Below are 21,180 nucleotides of genomic sequence, written 5' to 3'. Positions count from 1 at the left end.
GGGATTACAAACATGCTAACACCTCTGGCTTTATGTGGGCTCTGGGGATCTGAATTCAGGGCCTCACACTTGTGGGGTAAATATTTTTACCCACTGAGTCATCTCCGAGTACCACTCTAAGATCTTCAACCTGAACTCCAACTCCTGAGTCTTCCTGTCCTTTTTCTTATTGATTCTCAGAAGACTTTTTGTTCCCTCATGTATGTTTGTAGTGCATGTATGTGAACATGTTCACAAGCATGTGGGCATTATGTGTGTAAGCCCAAATTTGATATCATCCTTAGTCGCTCTTCTACCTTTTCATTGAGGCAGGGTCTTTAAATCCAACCCAGAGCTCACTGATTTGGCCAGTTTGCCCCAGACTACATGCACCGCACCCAGCATTTACATGGGTTCTGGGCATCTGAACTCTGATCCTCATACTTCTGTGGCAAGTGTTTTAACCACTAATCATCTCTCCAGCCCTCACTCCCCGCCCCCTGGGCCCTGAACTCTTGTAGGGGAAAAATTGTTTTTTTTTTTTTTTTTTTTTTTTTTTTTTTGAAACAGGGTCTTACTATTTACCCTGGCTGGCCTTGAATTCAGAGGTCCACCTGCCTCTGAAAAACTGGTTCTTAAACAGCTGGGAATGGACTCTGCCAGAAATGCAGGGAGGAGGGATGCCAGGAGTCCCTGGTGAGTCTTGCAGCTCAGTTCAGACAAGTCAGAGCTTTCTGCCTGAGGCCTTTGCTTTTCACCCTTGCAGGCAGGTACTGTCATTGTCTGGCTGCAAAGGCAATCTATGGGTGGTTCTCTCTGTGTTGTCTGTTCTTTTTGTTTTGTTTTTGATTTTTTTGTTTTTGAGAGAAGGTCTCTTATTCATTCATTCTTTCTTTCTGAGAGGCTGGGGACATGGTTCAGTGGTAGTATGCCTGCCCAGCATGCACAAGACTCTGGGCTTCATCCCCAGCAGTGCAAATGAGGGCGAGGAGGAGGAATTTTTTCCTCTTCCACTATGTAGCCCAGGCTAGCCTGGAATTGATAATCCTCCTGCCTCTGCCTCCCCAGTGCTGGGACTGCAGGTATGTACCACTAAGCCTGGCATGACTTTCTCTTTGGAAAGCATTAAACCTATTGCAGGAAAATGATCATCAGCAAAGCCTGAACTCCTTCTGGTTCCCAGACCCAGAGAAGAAAACATGCCTTGGGGGCAGGTGAGGGGGGTAGGGGTGGGATTGGGTGGGGGGTAGTGCTTGGGTCCTCAGAGGGAATTTTTCTGGAACAAAGAACCCAACAGTGAATTTCCCACGATTCAAGCTTGAAAATAATCCAGAAATGGGCTTCCAGTGCCTAGAATCTAGGAGATAAAGTTCAGTTAAGAAGGATTTTAATACAAAGGCGATGGAATTGCTCTTGGATACTTCTATTTTTCTTTCTTCTCTGTCTTTCTTTCTCTTCTTCTCTCTTCCCTCCCGCTCCTTTTCTTAGACAGCTCTGTAGCCAAGGCTGGCTTAGAACTCACTATATACCCCAGGCTAGCCGCCAAGTCAAGACCCCCCCCCCCCACTCCAGCCTCCTGAGTGTTGGGATTTCCACACCCAGCTTTAGCTGTATGACTGAAGAGCTACACAGAGGTGTGAAGGCCAGAAGTGTGCAGTGCACATTCAGGATTACCTGAGGTTGCCCTGGAGAGTGGACGACAACCTCCGGAGGCTCCTGGATGTTGCTGATACTGTCCTGTTGCTGATGGAGAAGGGCGAGGCCAGCTGCAATGTCACTGGGCACCAGGTCTGTGTCCTGGGTGGGAAAGGACAATGGCCCGTTGTAAAGCCCGTCAGATACTACCCTGGAACTGCTTTACATTCAGTTTCCTGTAGTTCACAGACAAACATGCAGGCACACAGATACACTGAAATAGAAAAGGTATGTTATGTTTGTTCTTTTGAACAAGTCCCTGAGCTTGCCATGTAGCTGAGGATGATGTGGAATTCCAGATCCTCCTGTCTCTACCTTCCAAGTGCAGGTGTGTGCCACCATACCTAGCTTAAGTATTTTTAAACTTTAAAAAAAAATTTTTATTTTATTTGTATGCGTGTATGCCTGCATGTAGATAAGTGCACCCGTGTTGTGCAATGCCCGAGGAGGCCAGAAGAGGCTGTTGGAGCCCCAGGACTGGAGTTACCGACAGCTGTTAGCTGCCCCATGGGTTCTGGGATTCGAACCTGGGTCTTCTGCAAGAATAACCAGTGTTCTTAACCACTGAGCCATCTCTCCAGCCCCACTTAAGTATTTTTAAAGATTTTTATTCGTATATCTGTGTAAGTTTATTCTACTTACGTGTGGATGCAGAGGTCAGAAGAGGGCATTGGATACCCTGGAGCTGGAGTTACAGGCAGTTGTGAGCTCACTCTATGTGGGTGCTGGGAACCAAACTTTGGTCCTCTGGAAGACTAGCACGTGCTCTTAACTGCTGAGCCAACTCTCCACCACTTTAAAGAAATGTTTTAAACAGTATTCTCCTGGCCGGGGGGCGGCTCCTTCTAGATATGAGTTTTTCTTTTTCATATCTTGTTCTCAGACTAGATTGATTTCTATACCAAAATTTCATTTCAAGTGACTTTAAAAATTCTAAAAAATTTTCCATTTTAATAAAAATAATAATAAATGAAAAAATTATTGTGTGTGTGTGTGTATGCTATAGTACATGTGTGGAGGTCACAGGACAACTTTCAGGAGTCAGTTCTCTCCTTCCTTGTTCTGAAGCAGAATCTCTCATTTCTACTGTTGTGCTGCACACTCTAGGCTAGCTTCCAGAAGATTCTTCTCTGCTTCCCATCCTGCTACAGGAGTGCTATTATAGATACACACCACTGTATTTGGCTTTTTTAAAATGTAGGTTCCAGGGATCAAATTCAGATCATCTGGCTTGTATGGCAAGTGCTTTTTCCTGCTGACTTAGCGATTTCTAATGTAGTTCAAGTCTTGTAAAGGAGGGGAATAAATGGCAAAGTCTACCATAGTTTTAGTAATACCCAAGTTTATATTCTTGTTTCTTTTGTAGGTGTGTATATATGTGTGTGCACATGCATATAGAGGCCAGACGGGTCCTTTCCAGGAGTTCTACACCTTCTGTTTTGAAACCGGCACTCCTGAGACCTGAGGCTCACTGATGAGGTGAGGGTGGCTGGTTAGCAGCCCCAGGGAGCCACCTGCCTCCCCCACCCCCTGTACTGGGATTACAAGTGCACACCATCACCTCTGCTTCTTATGTGGGTTCTATGATCAAACTTGGGTCCTCACACTTCTGTGGCAAGCATTTCACTGAGTAGTCTCCCCAGCCTCTGTATTCTCATTTCTTAAGCTGGTGAAGGCACACTCAGTGGACTTCGGAGGCTGAAGATATGATCACCAAGTGCCCTGTAAGACTCTGGAAACTAGCAAAGTGCTGGTGAAGTTCCAACACTGACCTTGAAGAAGTCAGAAATCCTCTACCAGCCGGGTCTGGTGCCACATGCCCAGAATCACAGCACCCAGGATGCTGAGGCAGAAAGACTGCAAGTTCAAGGCCAGTCTGGACTATATAGTGAGACCATGTCTCAAAACAAAAATAAAACAGGGCTGGAGAGGGCTCAGAAAGGTAGAGGTACTTGCTGCCAAGCCTGCCAACCTGAATTAGATTCCTAGAACCCACATGGTGGAGGGAGAGAACTGACTCCTCCACACATTGGGTTCCAAGCTTCCACACTGGGTGTCATGCATGTGCCCACAAACACACATACTAGATAAATAAATAAATAAATGTAATAAAAAAATTTAGGGGCTGGAGAGATGGTAGTGGTTAAGAACACCAGCTGCTTTTGCAGAAAACCTAGGTTTGATTCCCAGCACCCATATGGCAGCTAACAACTATGTATAACTCCAGCTCCAAGGGATCTGATGCCCTCTTCTAGTCTCTGTGGGCACTGCACACATATCATACACATAAAATTAAAAAGTAAGTCTTTAAAAAAAGAATTTTTTAAAAATTTAGAAAGATGAGGCTGGAGAGATGGCTAAGCAGTTAAGAGCACTGTCTTCTCTTGCAGTGGACCCAAGTTCAATTCCCAGCATGCACAGGGTGGCTAACAACTATCCGTAACTCTAGTTCCAGGGGAATCCAATGCCCTCTTCTGACCTCCGAGGGGATTGCACGACATGGGTGCACTTACATACATACAGGCAATATACTCACACACATTAAAAAAAAAATCTTTTTAATTTAAAAAGAAACTAAGGCCAGGCATGGTAGCACACACCTTTAATCCCAGCACTAGGGAGGCAGGGGCAGGCAGATCTCTAAGAGTTCAAGGCCAGCCTGGTCTACACAGTAAGTTCCAGGAGAGCTGGGGCTACAGGGAGACCCTATCTCAAAAAGACCAAAAATAAAAAAAAATAAAATAAAAAGAAACTAAAAGAAATCCTCCACCACCAGCAAGTACCTCGAGCCCACAGGAAAGGCCCCTGTTCAGTTCACTGGGCCTCTGAACCATTAAATCTGCCTGTGATGAACCAAGAGAAACTGTAATGCATGGAGACCTGGGTTCCATTCCCAATACTGCATAACACTGGGCATGGGGACACACACCTGTAATCCCAGTGTTCAGGAGGTGGAGACAGAAGGATTAGGAGTTCAAGGTCATTCTTGGTTACATAGTGAGTTCAAGGTTAGTCTGGGCTATATGAGAGTCTGTCTCTGGAAAAAAAATTAGCAAATAGTCACCGTCTCTTCTTCTGGGTTTCTTGAGACTAGGTTGAGGCACTTCTGTAAGATTTAAGGTGTGTGTGAGGGGGGTGCTGGAGAGATAGCTCAGGGATTAAGGCATATAATGCTCTTGCAAAGGACCTGAGTTTGGATCCCAGCTCCCACATCTGGTGGCTCACCACTACTTGTAAGTCCAGCTCCAGGGAGATCCAATGCCTTCTTCTGGCCTCCACAGGAACTTGCACTCACATGCATATTTCCACACACAGATACACACAAGTACACCTAATTTTAAAAAATAAATCTTAAAAAAATAAAATACTTAAGGGGACCCACTTGTCTAATCCCCATGTGGAGTCCACTGCTGTGTGGCCTGCTGCCACAACATGAGACCAGACACTGCAGAGAAGTGAGAAAGAGACAGGAAGGTGTGTAGGATGTGTGAGGACTCTTCTCCTTTACTTGGTTTCAGTACGAAAATAACCATCATTTATCATAAACATCACATGAACAGACACATACACTGAAGGTGAAAGAAAATGAACACTTCCAAGTCACTGAAGCAATCATTCTAGAACAACATCCTTTACATTGTAGTAATTCAAGCTTTCTTTTAGAAGCTGGATAATCTATCACTTGTCTTCATTTAAAGTGGCAAGAAATCACTTATTAAAAATTATTTTTTGCTGGGTGTGGTGGTGTACATTTTTAATCCCAGCACTTGGAAGGCAGAGGCAAGCAGATCTCTGTGAGTTCAAGGCCAGCCTGGTCTACATAGTGAGTTCTAGGACAGCTGAGCTGACCCTTTCTCAAAAAAAAAAAAAGGCAAAAAATCATTTTTTACATTGTGTGTGTGTGTATGTGTGGGTGTATGTGTGTGTGTGAGTGTGTGTGTGTGTATGTGGTGTGTGTGTGTGTGTGTGTGTGTGTGTGTGTGTGTGTGTGTAGGTCACAGAACAACTTGCAGGAGTTCTCTCCTTCCACCATGTAGGTCCCGGGGATCAAATTCAGGATGTTTGGTTTGGCAGTAAATGCCTTTACCCACTGAGCCATCTTACTGGCCTAAGAAATCCCTTTCTGACATTACCCTGGACATAGCCCTGTGCACACATGGCTATCTCCTGACTGAGATGGACAGAGGATATATGAAAAGACAACTGGCAAATTATTTCCCCAGTGTACTGGTTATTTCAGTTCCTTAAAAAACAGTTCACAGGGACTGGGCATGGTAGAGCATGTCTTTAATCTCAGGAGGCAGAGGTATTCAGATCCCTGTAAATTGGAGGCCAGCCTGGTCAGGTTCCAAGTCAGCCAGGGCAATGTAGTAACACTCTGAAAAAAAAAACAAATTGAAACAAACAAAAACAAAACTCAAACAAACAATTCAGAGACTTGACAGTGTAATGGACAAGAGTCAATGAGAAGATGCACCTAGCCAGCAGAAGAGGGGCCAAGGATGCAGGGTGGTTAGTAGGGTGCTTGCTTAGATGCACCAAGTGTTGGGTTCCATCCCCAGCACTGAATAAACTGGGCATGGTGTTGTAATCCCAGCACTCAGGAGTTAGAGGCAGAAGGATCAGAAGTTCAAGGTCATCCTTGGCTATATAGCAAGCTTGAGGTCAGCCTAGGCTACATGAGACCCTGTTTCAAAAAACAAAACAGAACAAGCAAGCAAACAAAAAAGAGGCTGAAAAGCCTCAGTCTTTGCAGTTAACTGCTGCCTGTCAAGCTCATTCAGGCAGTGTCTTCCCCAACCCTATGCCTAAAAGGTCCAGGTCCTTGAGAGCCACTTTCTGTGGCTCACAGAGTTTTGTGCAGAGTGGTCATTGTACCACAGAAGCATTTATGGAAACAAGACAAAGAGACCACACCAGATCCCCTCAGCTTACAGAAAAGTATGTTGAGAAAAGCTCTGCCATACTCGAAAAAGCAACTCGAGTGTTATCGTCGTTTCCCACGCAACAGCAAAAGAACTTGATTCTGGTTTCCCACACACTCTTGGCTGCGGTCTTCAGGCCATTAATTAACTGGTTTGAATCATTGCTATCCAGGTGATCGGGACAGGCAGAGGGGTATGGAGTCATTTTCCCCCCCAGCGGGTCAAAGACAAAGATGATGGAGAACACGGTGGCCCCAATGACGATCCAACTGCAAAAGACAGAGTGGGAAGGGCTTGGTCACTATGAGTCCCACTCCAGACACACACACAGAACCCCTGTTTCTAGGTCTCTTGTACTATCAAGGGAGATGTAAATCTCTCAGAACCTGACTAAGACAAGCAACTCATTTCCTCTAGAAATTTCCTTATGAGGGCCAGTGAGATGGATAAAGCACTTGCTGCCAAGCCTGACAACCTAGGTTCAATCCCTGGGACCCAAATGGTGGAAAGAGGGAACTGGTTCTTGAAAGTTGTCCTTTGACCTTCACACATGTGCCATGACATGGACACATACATACATGTAAATAAATATTTAAAAAGAATATTCCTTACAAACCCGTAGCTAGTCCAGTTGCAGCCTGGACATAGAAGCTACCGGAACTAATTCCCCATGGCCCTGTGACCACGACCTGGCTGCTTATTCTTTAGTGCCATGGGGTTCTTTATGATAAAACAAAAAGATTTTATATGCTATGGGACAGTCTGACAGGTGTTTTACTCATAAATTTAATTATTTGTGTGTGTCTGTGTGTTTACACATTCATATGGGTGTGTGCGTTTGTTTCTGTGTCTGTCTGTGAGTATATGTGTACGTGACACAAGGGTGTCGGGTGTCCTGTATCACTCACTATCTATTCCTTTAAGGCAGGGTCTCTCTCTCTGAACCTGGGACTGGCATTTTCTCAGCTAGGCTGGAAGCCACTAAGCCTCAGTGATCTTCTTGTCTTTGCTCCCTTGGAACTGGGGTTAAAGGCATGCATGGAAGGCCCAGCTCATTATGTGTGCTAGGATCTGAACTCCAGTCCTCATATTTGCTCTGCAAGCACACTTAACCTCTGAGTTATCTCTTTAGCCCCTCTTCCTTTTTAAGAGAGGGAACTTGCAGAAGAGTGAGGACCAGGAAGAAAGAGAACACTCACAAATGCAAAGTGGAAGATGAATTGTTGTTCAAAAATGTCTCTTAAGTTTCCATTAATGACAGAGAGATTCAACTCTGTTAGAAAGGCCACATGACATTGGAGTGTCATGCTGCTCAGAAATGCCTGTGTGATAAGGAAGAAGACCTCACCTGACAATGACGGTGGTGATGATGCCAATCACAACTGTCCTGTCACACTGGATGCCTCTTGCCACCCAGGCGGCCCCCAGAGAAGCCCAGATCATCTCTGGCAGGAAGAGGGCCAGGCGGACATAAAGCAGCTGGGACATAGACTTCCGAGGTCCAGGGTTACAAATGGTGCCTGAAACACAGAAAAGAAGTGACTGTCCAGGGATCTCCTTGAAGATGAAGAGCTACCTGTCCATATATTACAGATACGAGGGAGCTGGAAAGATGACTCAGTCAATAAAGTGCCGTCACAAATGCAGGAGAACCTGAGTTCAGATCCCCAGCTGGGTGTATAACCCCACAGCTGGTGGGGGTGGAGATTCCTGGACAGTCAACCAGCCTGGCCTAATTGAAAAGCTCTAGGGTTAGTAAGAGACCCTGTCTCTAAAGATAAAGGCAGGCCAGATGTGGTGGTGCTCGGCTTTAATCCCAGCAGAGACAGGTAGATCTCTGAGATTGAGGCCAGCCTGGTCTACATAGTGAGTTCCAGGACAGCTGGGGCAACAGGAGATCCTGTTTCAAAAGATAAGGTAGAGGTGCTGGAAAGGTGGCTCAGTGGTTAAGAGCACTAGCTGCTCTTGCAAAGGACCCAGGTTCAGTTCCCAGCACCTGTATGGAAGCTAACAACAGGCCATAACTCTAGTTCTAGGGGATTCTGACCTCCATGGGCATTGCACACGTGATGCAGTAACATACATGCTAGCAAACACTCATATTCATAAAATAAAAATAAATAGATAATAAAAAATAAGGTGGAGAGTGATCAAAGCAGACACCTTATGTTGGTCTCTGGAGTCCACATGCCATGTACACATGTGCACCTGTACACACATCCACATGAGCATATACACACATGAACACACACCACCCACACGAACAGACACCACCCACATGAACACACACGCACACACACGCACACACACACACAGAATACAGCTACAGGGGTTAGAGGGATGGCTCAGTGGTTAAGAGCAGCTGTTGCTCCTGCAGAAGACCCACATTCAGTTCCCAGCACCCACTGGGCAGCTCACAACCATCTATAATTACAACTCCAGGGCATCCAATGCCTTTGGCTTCCTAGGGCACCTGCACCTTCATACACATACCCTCACACAGATACACACACACATACACATACACATATTTAAAAATAAAGTAAGGCAGGTGGATCTCTGCGAGTTTGAGGCCAGCCTAGTCTCCATAGTGAATCCAGGCCAGCTGTGGCTACAAGGGCCCTGTCTCAAAAACACCAAAAATATAAATAAACGACAACAACAACAAAAAAACCCAAAAGGGGCTGGAGAGATGGCTCAGTGGTTAAGAGCTCTGACTGTTCTTGCAGAAGACCCAGGTTCAAATCTAAATAAATAAATAAATAAATAAATAAATAAATAAATAATAAATAAGTAAAAAGTAAATCTTGAATGCCTACTTAACCCTGGTGATAAGTACCGGGGTTGAGAGTAAATGACTAAGGAAGGATGGGAAGTGGGACAGAAGTCAGATTCATTTCTTAGACTCACTCAGGATTAAAACCATTTCTGAAAAACAAAAACCAAAAAACAAAACCCATTTCTCAGTTGGGCATGGTGGTGCACTGCACACCTTTAGTTCTAGTACTTGGAAGGCAGAGGCAGGCAGATCTCTGTAAGTGCAAGGGCAACCTGGTCTACACAGAGAGTTCCAGGCCAGCTGGGGCTACAGACTTTTAAAAAAAAAAAAAAAAAAAAAAAAAAAAAAACCCCAAAAAACAAATGAACCCATTTTGGGGTTCTACCTAGTAGGGACTATATAAGCACTGCTCACATTTTAATACTTCTGAGAACCAAAGGGAGCACTGTTGATAATTACACTGGAGCAAAAGTCAGGTAAGAGCACTGCCCCAGGAAAATAGGGAAATACAGTCATCCAAAGCCTAATAGTCAGGAAATAAGCTCCCCATCTATTGGACCCCTATGTTGTCCTTAGCACCATTCCAAACAGTTTAATACCCATCATTCCTTTTTTCATATTTTTTAAATTGTATGTATATGAGTGCATTGCTTCATGTAGGTAGGTATACCCATGTCCTGTAATGGCCAGAGAGGTCAGAAGAGGGTGTCGGATTCCCTGGAACTGGAGTTACTGATAGTTGTTACCTGCCATGTGAGTGCTGGGAACTGAACACAGGTCCTCTGCAAGAGCAGCCACTGCTCTTAACAGCTGAGCCATCTCTCCAGCCCCAATATGTATCATTCTTTAAGCCTCACAAACTGTGAGTCACTATCTCAATTTACAAAAGAGGAAACTAAAGCTTACAGCACTTATTAGATGAGAGAGAAGGGCGCATGCAGAGGCAAAGAAGGATGCCAGGTGTCTTCCTCTATTTATCTCCACCTTATTACTTTCTTTTTCTTTTCTTTTTTTTGAGACAAGTTCTCCCTGTAGCTCCAGCTGGCCTAGAACTCACTCTATAGACCAGGCTGGCCTTGAACTCACAGAGATCCTCCTGCCTTTATCTCTAGAGTGCAGGGATTAAAGGCGTGCGATGCCATGCCTGGCTTACACCTTATTACTTTTTAGGATTTATTTTATTTTTAATTATGTATAGTGTCTATGTCTGCATGGGGGTATGTGCATGAAGAGCCCAGAGATGCTACATCTCCTGGGGCTGAAGTTATATGTGGTTGTGAGCTGCCAGATGTGGGTGCTGGGAACCAAATTCAGGACCTCTGCAAGAGCAAAATGTGCCTTAACTGCTAAGCCATCTCTCTAGCTCCTCTACCTTATTTTCTGAGACAGAGTCTCCTCACTGAACCTGGAGCTCATTAATTCAGCTAGGCTGGTTGGATAATGAGCTCCAGGAATCCTCTAGTCTCCACTCCTCCAGTACCAGGATTTTAGGCACACATTGCCACATCTGGTTTTTACATGTGTGCTAAGGATATGAACTCAGATCCTCTTGCTTTCACAGCAAGTACTCTTACCCACTGAGCTACCTCCTAAGCCTCTTAACAGTTTCTTTCTCTCTCTTCTCTCTCTTCTCTCTCTCTCTCTCTCTCTCTCCCTCTCTCTCTCTCTCTCTCTCCCCCTCCCTCCCTCCCTCCCTCCCTCTCTTTTCTTTGCCTTTTTGAGACACAGTCTCCCTGTAGCCCCAGCTGACCTGGAAATTGTTATGTAGACCAGGCTGGCCTTGAACTCACAAAGATCTGCCTATCTCTGCCTCCCAAGTGTTGAGACTAAAGGTGTGTGCTGCCATGCTCAACTATAAATAATTTAAGTCTAAGATTGGAGCTGGAGAGATGACTCAGTGATTAAGAGCTGCTCTTGCAGAGGACCTGGATTCAGTTCCCAGGACCCACATGGCAGCTAACAACTGTCTTAACTCCAGTTCCAGGGATCTGACTTCCTCTTCTGGGCTCCATGGACCCTGCACGTCATGAGTGTACTTACATGCAGGCAAAACACTCATACACATAAAATAAAAATAAATAAAATATTTTTTTTTTAGTCTAAGATCACCACACCTGATGATCTTTAGTCCCAGGCTCGAGAGGCAGAGGCACATAGATCTCTGTGAAATAGAGGCAGGCCTGGTCTACATAGTGAGGCCAGCTGGGGCTATAGGGAGACCTTGTCCCCCCCACACACAAAATAGTCTAAGATCTAGAGCCAGATGTGATAGCTCATGTCTATAATCCTAGTAAAATAGTAGGCTGAGACAGGAGGACTGCCTCAAGTTTGAGGCCAGCCTGGGCCATACAGTGAATTTCAGGAACCATAAGTTAAAATAGTGCTGAAAAGAAACAGTCTTTAAACTAGATATGTTGGTATATGCCTGAAAGCCTAACACTTGGAGGTAGAAGCAGGGGATCAGGAGTGCAAGGTCACCCTATACTATGTATGAATTCAAGGCTAGCCCACCTACGTGTCTGGAAACACACACACGCACGCACACACACACACGGCTTCAAATTCTAATTACATTTTTTAATTTAATTTTAATTTTATTGTATTTTGCACAAACCATGGCACCTGTGTGGAAGTCAGAGAACTTTTGGGAGGCGACTTTCTCCTTCTACCATGTGAGTTCTAAGGGAATCAAACACAAGGTCATCAGGCTTAGTGGCAAGTGCCTTTACCCACTGAGCCGTCTCACTGGCTTGCCTTTAAATTCCAAACATTAGCTGGGCTTAGTGGCTCCTATCTGTAATCTCAGTACTGGGGAAGTTAAAGCAAGAAGAATGCAGTGAGTTTGAGGTCAGCTTGGGCTACCTAGTGAGTTCCAGACCAGTGAGACTATCTCAAAAAAAAAAAAATTAGGGGGCTAGAGAGATGGCTCAATGGTTAAGAGCACTGACGGCTCTTACAGAGGACCTGGGTTTGATTCCCAGCACCCACACGGCAGCTAACAACTCTCTGTAACTCCAGTTCCAGGGGATCAGGTGCCCTCTTCTGACCTCTGCAGGCATTGCATGACATGGGTGCACTTACATACATGCAGGCAATATATTCATACACATAAAATAAAAATAAATATTTAAAACCAAAAAACAAACCAAAAAAAAAAAAAAAGGCTGGGTGTGGTGGCGCACACCTTTAATCCCAGCACTCGGGAGGCAGAGGTAGGTGGATCTCTGTGAGTTCAAGGACAGCCTGGTCTACATAGTGAGTTCCAGGACAGCTGGGGCTATGGGGAGACCCTGTCTCAAAAAGACCAAAAAGATTATCTGGCTTCATATAAAGGCAAATTTCATAAGGTGATTTATTTATTTTATTTATTATTTTTATTTTGTGTGTATGAGTGTATTGCCTGCATGTATGCAAGCGTACTTGTGTCATGCAATGCTCAAGGAGGTCAAAAGAAGGGATCAAACCCCTGGAACTGGAGCTATGGATGGTTGTTAGCCTCCATGTGCTGGGAACTGAACCCAGGTCCTCTGGAATAGTGAGCATTCTTAACTGCTGAGCCATCTCTCCAGCCCCATATTTTTAATTATTTATATTTATTGTGTCTCTATGTAAGTATGTGCCATGATACCAGGTGGAGGTCAGAATACAACTTGTGGGAGTCAGTTCTCTCCTTCCACTATGTGGGCTCCAGGGATCGAACTCAGGTAGTCTGGCTTGGCAGCAAAGGCCCTTAACCTGCTGAGCCATCTTGGCAGCCAATGGGTAGTTGATTTTAACAGTACTCTCTCTCTCTTACTTTTCTCTCTGAGGAGCACAGGAAGCCTGTTACTGTGCAGGAGCTGAGCCCACTAGAAAAACAGGAAACAGGATTTGTACACACACTGGTAGGTTTTTAAATAAGGACATCAACAGTGTCAGCAGCATCTATGCTCAGGACTCTGAGAGCACAAGGCTTCCAATATAGCATTTAAGAGACATGTACATCAACCAGGAAGCAAAGAAATGGGCATTAATTAAGGTACCAGAAAATAAATGACAGTCAGGTGTGGTGGCATATGCCTTTAATCCCAGCACTTGGGAGGTAAAGGCAGGTGGATCTCTGTGAGTTCGAGGCCAGCCTGGTCTACATAATGAGTTTCAGGTCAGGCAGGGCTCCATGGTGAGACCCTGCCTCAAAAACATCAACATCATCATCATCATAAATATATAATTTGTTTTGGTCTTTTTGAGACAGGGTCTCCCTGTAGCCAGAGCTGTCCTGGAACTCACTATGTAGACCAGGCTGGCTTTGAACTCACTGAGATCCACCTGCCTCTGCCTCCCAAGCGTTGGGACTATAGGCATGCGCCACCACACCCGGTCAGAAATAATTTTTTAAAAACCATGCTTTTATTCTTTTTTTAAAAAAATATTTTATGATTATTTTTATGTGTATGTGTGTATTACCTGCTATGTAGGTAAGTGCACCCATGTCGTGCAATACCCATGGAGGACAGAAGAGCCTGTCAGATCCCCTCAAACTGGAGTTATGGACAGTTGTTAGCTGCCATGTGGGTGCTGGGGTTCAAACCGGGGTCTTCTGCCAGTGTTCTTACTGCTGAGCCATCTCTCCAGTCCTGTGCTTTTATTCTTTAACAGTTTCACACATGTATGTGAGATATCTCAGCCATTTTCACCCCATCACTCCCTCTGCCTCTGGCCCTCTTCCCTCCCCCTCTGGCCCTCCTCCCATTCCCTCTGGCCCTCCTCCCTCCCCCTCTAGCCCTCCTCCCTCCCCCTCTGGCCCCTTTCTTCTTCCTGAGAAGTCCCCTCCTACTTTCATGTCCTGTTTTGTTCTGCTTTCCTGATCCACTGAGGTTAATTTGGGTGGGGCATTATTCACTGGAAACATGGCAATTTGCCAGTGGCTATATCACTGAAGAAAAATGACCCCACCCCCAGCAGCCATTAACCGCCAACAGCCCCTCAGGAAGAGGTGGGGGTGCCATGAGCCCCTCCCTGATGTAAGATGGAATGTTGATGGGCCCATCTTGTGCAGGTCTTAGAAAAACATTTTATTTCAATATTTACTTTCCTCTCAGGATCAACAAGCTGGTACAAACCAAGTTTCTGTAGCAGGCATCTTAATTTGATGACCCTAACCTACAGGGACACAGCTGTTCTGGGATATCCTCAATACACACTTCCAGGAATAACCCAAGATCTTTTACCCAGTGGAGCATGGCCATTTGTGCAAGAGCAACAAAGAAATGGTCTATGTCACAGCATCAAAGTGACACCACCTTAGCCACTACAGCACTCTAGGTGAGCTCTTGTGCAGCTGGAGGGATGGTGCAGCAGTTAAAAGCACTGGCTGCTCTTGCAGAGGACCCAGTTTGGCTCCTAGCACCCACATGGCAGCTAACAACTGTCTACAACTCCAGTTTCAGAAGATTCAATGCCCTCTTCTGGCCTCCACAGGCATTGCACACATGTGGTACACACACACACACACACACACACACACACACACACACACACATATATATATATGCAGGCAAAAGTCATACAAATAAAAATAAATAATAAAAGGTGAGCTCTTGAGATGCAAACACCCAGTGTTAACGTCTGCCCTCCACATGCACATGCACAGTAGAGTGATAGGAAGTAGTTTCTCTAATGGGGACTTATGGACAGAGATTGAAGTCCTTCCAGTCTTTTGCTTTTCTTTTTTTCTTCCTTTTTTCAGTGTATGTGTGCATGTGCATGTGTGTGGTGTGCATGTGTGTCTTCTTTTAACCTATTAAAAGATTTACTCACTTTTTCTATGTGTATCTGTGTGTATCTGCCATGTGTTATGCAATGCCTGCAGAGGTCAGAAGAGACCACTGGATCTCCTGCAGCTGGAGTTCCAAGAGGTTGTTTGCTGCCTGATGAGGGTGCTGGGATCTGAACTCAGGTCCTCTGGAAGTGTAGCAAGTGCTCTTCACCAGTGAGCAATCTCTCCAGCTTGCCTGTGTGCTTTTGCATATGTGTGTGCATGTGGAGGCCCAAGGACGTCTGGAATCATCCTTAATTATGTTCCACCTTATTCACTGAAGCATGGTCTCTCAATCAAATGCAGCATTCAGCCTGCTCTGGGGATCCCCTATCTCGGCCTTCTGGGACTGGAATTACAGGTGGCTGCCAAACCCTCCCAGCACCAACCAAAGTTTCTGGGGATCCAAACTCTGTTCCTTATGCTTGTATATCAAGTGTGTTAGCCACTGAGGCATCTCCCCTGTCCCTGGTTTTCTTTCTTTTGAGATAGGGTCTCATTCAGTGGCCCAGGCTGGCCTTGAACTCATCAAAGTCCTCCTGCCTCAGTTTCCTGTGTGCTAGGATGACAGATGTGAGCTATCATGTCTGGCTTTTCCAATCTTTTGTTTCCACAAACCACACTACAAGGAAGATCTCCTCAAGCATTTTTTGCATATATGCAAATAGGAAAAAGCAGATACATACACACACATATTTCCACACTGGTCTCCCAAAAGGTCCAGCTAATTTATATCCCTGTCAACAAACCAAGTTGCCACGTTTTCAACCCAGCCTCATAAAGCAATAATATTATTAGTCAATTTTTTTGGTGTATGGATTGAAGCTGAAAATTTTACACAGAAAAAAAAAATTTTTTTTTTTTGGTCTTTTTGAGACAGGGTCTCCCTGTAGCCCCAGCTGTCCTGGAACTCACTATGTAGACCAGGCTGGCCTTGAACTCACAGAGATCCGCCTGCCTCTGCCTCCCCAGTGCTGGGATTAAAGGTATGCGCCACCACGCCCAGCCCAGAAAATTGTATTTTTAAATTTTTACCGTTCATGTTCTTTGCTCATTTTTCTACTAAGAGTGCTTCAGTTCTTTTTCCTCTTTTTTTTTTTTTCTTTTCTTTTTTTTAGAGAGGCTCTTGCTGTGTAACCCTGGCTGGCCCATCTCTGCCACCCAAGTGCTGAGGTTAAAGGTGAGCACCACTCCTGGAATCTCCTGGAATAAAATACTTTTTTTTTTTTTTTTTTTTTGGTTTTTTTGAGACAGGGTCTCCCTGTAGCCCCAGCTGGCCTGGAACTCACTATGTAGACCAGGCTGGCCTTGAACTCACAGAGATCCGCCTGCCTCTGCCTCCCATGTGCTGGGACTACAGGCATGTGCCACCATGCCCGGCTATAAAATACCTTTTAAAAAGACTTTTAAAATACATTTATTTATGAGGGAGTGGCACACACATATACCAGAGCACATGTGTGGAGGTTAGAGGACAACTTCAGGGAATCAGTTCTCTCTTTCTACTACCTGGGTCACAGAGACTCAGTTCTGGTCATCAGGGTTTGCAGCAAGTACCTTCACATACTTGGGCCATCTCACTGTTCCCCCAAAACTTACATAATACATTTACTTATTTATTTATATGTTTGCTTGTTTGTTTATTTGAGACAGGGTCTCACTGTGTAGCTCTGGCTAGCCTGGTGCTTGCTATACAGACCAGGCTGGCCTTGATCTCAAAGAGATCTCCCCATCTCTGCCTCCTAAATGCTGGGATTAAAGGTGTGTACCACCATCCCCTGCCTACTTATGTTTTTTGAAACAGGGTTTCTCTATGTAGTACTGGCCTCAAACTTGCAACAAATCTTCCTGCTTCTGCCTCTCAAGTGCTTGGATTACAGGTGTCGTCTATCATGCCTAGCTAATACTTTCTAGTAAAGAATATAATACTAATTATGTATAACTTAAGTGGCAACTAAGGTAACTTTTTTTTGGTGGTACTGGGAATTGAATATAGTGCCTCACACATTCTCAGCAGGCCCTCTACCACTGACCTACTATATTCCCAACCCTAAACTAAACATTTTGTTTTAAATTTTAATTTATTTTATATCTATGTTTGCATGTGTCTGTATATGGGTATAAGCATGTGAGTGCAGTGTTTGTGGAGGCCAGAAGAGGACATCACATCCTCTGGAACTGAAGTTGCAAGTGGTTGTTGGGGCTGGAGCTCACTGGCTAGTGAGCCCGGCCAAACTGATGAGCTTCAGGTTCAGTGAGAGACCCTGCCTCAAAAACTAAGGGAGAGAATAATTGGGGAAGATACCTGATGGTGTCAACCTATGGCTTACGCATGTACAGACACCCACACAGATGCATAGATACACATACACACACACACACACACACACACACACACACACACACACACAAAATGTTCTGATGTCAACTCTAGTGATAGTTGTACAACTATGGCTGTAATAAGAACCACTGTGTAGGGACCATCAGTTCCATGGGTAAAGCCTGGACATGAGTTCGATCCCCGAGACCCATATGGTGGAAACAGAACTGACTCTCACAAGTTGTCTTTTGATGTACCACACAGGTACACCTGTACACCTCCCACACACAAATAAGTGTACCAATAATGAAGAACCGTGTATACTCCTAATGGGGAAGTTGTATGGTATTAAATGGTGGCTCAATAAGGCTGTTAAAATAAAAACTAGGTGACACACGGAAAAGGCTGCCCTTTACCTTTCATGCTGATACATGTGATGGCCAACACAACACCTATGATTACTGCCAGGAGAATAAGAAGCACAATCAAATAAGTGCTGAGCAAGACTCCGCCGGGACAGTCCAGCTTCTTTCTATGCATGAGATATAAAGTCAGACTGCCACCCCACCTGCAGGAAAAACAAGAAGGGTCAGAAATGGATTCCAAGGAGTTGCCCTGTTAAAACAGGAAATAAAGAAATAAAGGAGTTAATAATTTCTAAAGGAAGGTTAAGGTTCAATGTAGAATGTGATTTTCATCACCAAAAGGTCTACTAGGAGCCAGGAGTGTTGGCACACACATGGCTCACTGTTCTTACTTCGTATCTGCTATAATCATCCGTTTAAAGACATTGGCATGGTACACATGCCTGATGCACACAGGAGACAGGAAGATCATAAATTAGAGGCCAGCCTGAGCCTGGGCTATAGATAAGCTCCAGGCCAACATAAGCTAGAGAAGGATCCCCTACCTCAAAAACAAACAGGCTGGGGATGTAGCTCAGTTAGTAGAGTGTTTGCCTAGCATACATGCATCCCTGGGTTCAATCCCAGTGATATCTAAACTACCTGTGGTGGTGCAAGCCTGTAATCTTAGCACTGGGGAGGTAGAGGGAGGAGGATCAGAAGTTCAAGACCATCTTCCACTATATAGCTAGTTCAAGGTCAGCTGGGGATATGAGAAACCCTGTGTCAAAACAAACAAAGCCATAAGCAAGCAAGGAAATACAATGAGTGCTGCTGGAGAGCACCCATCATGACCGAGAAACATGTAAGTAGTAACCGACAAACTTATGCTTGCTGAATTATTAATAGATGATTTTTATATATGTGGTTTAACAACAATCCATAAACACATGTTATAACCCACTATAAAACCAAGTGAGCAGGAAGCAAATTACAAAATATGTTTCACAGTTGACACTGATAAATTTAAAAGAAGTCCTGTGATCTTCTAACTACATCTTGCAATTCAGTGGTGAACAATGCAGGCAGCCCATCACAAAATAAGGGTGGTAATTCACTCTAGGGATACTTTAGCAGAGAACAGAGGACCACTTAGCAAGAATATCCTATTTTTTTTAAATAGAGGTGCACCATGGCCACCTGTGGAGGTCAGAGAACTACTGCAAGACTCCATTCCCTCCTTCCACTATGTGGGCCCCAGAGATTGAACTCCGGTCATCAGGCTTGGCAGCACACCTTTACCAACTGAGCCATCCTGCTGTCCAAGAATGCCCTATTAAGTAAAGATTCAAACCCAGACCATTAAGAAGTGCCACTGGGGGTGCTGAGGATTTAGCTCACGGTGGAGCACTTGCCTAGCACAAATGAGACCCCAGGTTCAGGTATTAGTGGGAAAAAAATAAAGAGGTGGAACTGAATTAGAACACTTTTTTTAAAAAAACAGGGTCTCATGTAGCTCAGGTTGATTTCAAACTTGTTATGTAGCCAAGGTTTATCTTAAACTTCTGATCCTTCTACCTCCACCTCCCAAGTGCTGGGATTACCACCACCACACCAGGTTTCAGATAGTGCTGAGGTTCGAACCCAGGGCTTCCTGTGATCTAGGGGAGCACACATCAGGCAAGCACTCCACCAACATGAACTACATCGTCAGCCCCTGGAAAACTTCCTTTCCAGGGCTCCATGAGGGAAATAATTATGGCAAATGATCTCAGAAAAGCCTGGCCCTGAGAAGCAGAAACTTCCTAGGAAGCATCTGCTATAGCACTTGTTTTCCCACTCCCTAGAGAACGCTTTTTCATCACAATTCTATTCGCTGCCAGGCATGCCAGAAACCGACCTGAGGCACCAACATCGCTTCCCACTGATTCCACATATTACAAAACCAACTTATGGGCTTTAGCCTCATCTACTTCTCATGAATTGCTCAAAAATGTCAATTTCCCAGTTTTTCGTTCTGCATAAGCAGGTGCTTCGCTACCCAAAGCGATGGGAGTAGGACAAAGTGAAAGAGTCGGACTCTAAGGAGAAAGCTCGAGGCTAAGGCTTTCTGATGCCGGTGACACCCTCCCGCTCCCAGTGCCAAAGCTCAGCGCTGCACCCAGGGCGTTGCTCTTGCCCCGCGGCGCCTAAGGTTCGGGACACTTGTGCCAGCTCCCCCGGGCTGTCACCTGTCAAATGGAGGCAGTGGCTGTACCTCACATTCTAGATGCAGACCAGGCATTAGACTCGCGGGTTCGCGCACCGTGAACCCAGGCGTCGCCTCAGCCTTAGGTAAGTGGGCGACTTCGCTCACCCTCTCCTGCCACAGCACACCCTCCTCGCATGCACAGCGGCCTCACTTACCACGCCACACGCAGGAACAGCTCGAAAACCCCGGGGAACACCAAGTCGTCGCTGGCCAGGGACCAGCGCCGGCCAAACAGCACCATGCCCGGCATGGTGAAGCTCTCACCACGCCCTCAGGCAGGGGCGAACCCTTTCCACTCCTTGAACAGAGTGGCCCATGGCTAAGCGCAGGCGTGTGTCTAAATAAAGGCCTACGCATGCGCTCTCTGTCCCCCGAGTCTTGCGCACACGCATTGCCTCCCTTGCGGCCACCATCTTTTCTGCGCCTGCGCAGATACGCCGACTCGAATGCTGCTGGCTGATGATTGGGGGCGCGTATTTTGGTATTTTAACTTCTGTTTTATGGATAAGGAGTCGATAGACTGGAGACATTGCTATCTCCGCAGAGCCGGCGCTACTCATGACGAATTTACTTGGCTCCAGGGAGCGCTCCTTGAGTCCAGGGTTTGAAACTCCATCTCTGTAGCTGGAGGAATAGGCTGACCCTTTTCAGCACCTCCAGGCCCCCCTACCATTGTCTGAGCCATCTTCATCCCTTCCGGGTTTCCTCACTACAACACTCCGGTTGACCTTGTTGAACCGTCAGACCTGGCCCAGATTTTGCCCAGGGCTTGCAAGGCTGCTTTTGGGTGTAACTCCACTCAGAGACCTGTCCCTGGGAGTCTTGCCTTAAAAGCTTGTAATTCCATGTTCTCCCCAGTCACTGCACTCTTCCACCTTCCACCTGCGGCCTTCCCCCCCCCCCAATCAGGTTCATTTTCACCCACCATTTTTTCCTCTTATTTTTCATATGTGTGTGTGGCTATATATGCATGTTTTTGCAAATATGTGGGTGTCCGTACACGTGGAGGCCCGAGGTTGATCTTGATAATCATCCTCTATTGCTATTCCACCTTATTGAGGTAAGGTCTCTCCATCAAACGTAGCACTTG

General features: G+C 45.4%; 1 protein-coding gene across 2 annotated transcripts in view; it reads right to left on the bottom strand.

Moving 5' to 3' along the window:
- Window positions 1-20,446, bottom strand: part of Daglb (diacylglycerol lipase beta) — a 41,031-nt gene extending 20,585 nt beyond the window's left edge. Inside the window, exons 1-5 of one of the 2 annotated variants that reach the window (XM_008824002.2) lie at window positions 20,246-20,444; window positions 17,912-18,063; window positions 7,948-8,119; window positions 6,610-6,868; window positions 1,654-1,776 (exon numbers count right to left, since the gene is read on the bottom strand). In XM_008824002.2, the coding sequence (XP_008822224.1) occupies window positions 1,654-1,776; window positions 6,610-6,868; window positions 7,948-8,119; window positions 17,912-18,063; window positions 20,246-20,340 (801 nt within the window). In that variant the 5' untranslated portion in view covers window positions 20,341-20,444. Of the gene's footprint in view, window positions 1-1,653; window positions 1,777-6,609; window positions 6,869-7,947; window positions 8,120-17,911; window positions 18,064-20,245 lie in introns of both variants that reach the window. The other variant, XM_008824003.2, reaches the window with a different exon arrangement.
- Window positions 20,447-21,180: the final 734 nt, after the last annotated feature.

This window comes from Nannospalax galili, unplaced genomic scaffold (assembly GCF_000622305.1).
Source record: "Nannospalax galili isolate Female #2095 unplaced genomic scaffold, S.galili_v1.0 scaffold809, whole genome shotgun sequence".
Lineage (NCBI taxonomy): Eukaryota > Metazoa > Chordata > Mammalia > Rodentia > Spalacidae > Nannospalax > Nannospalax galili.
The sequence above is the reverse complement of the archived record's forward strand: the minus strand, read 5'-3'. Positions and strand labels throughout refer to the sequence as shown.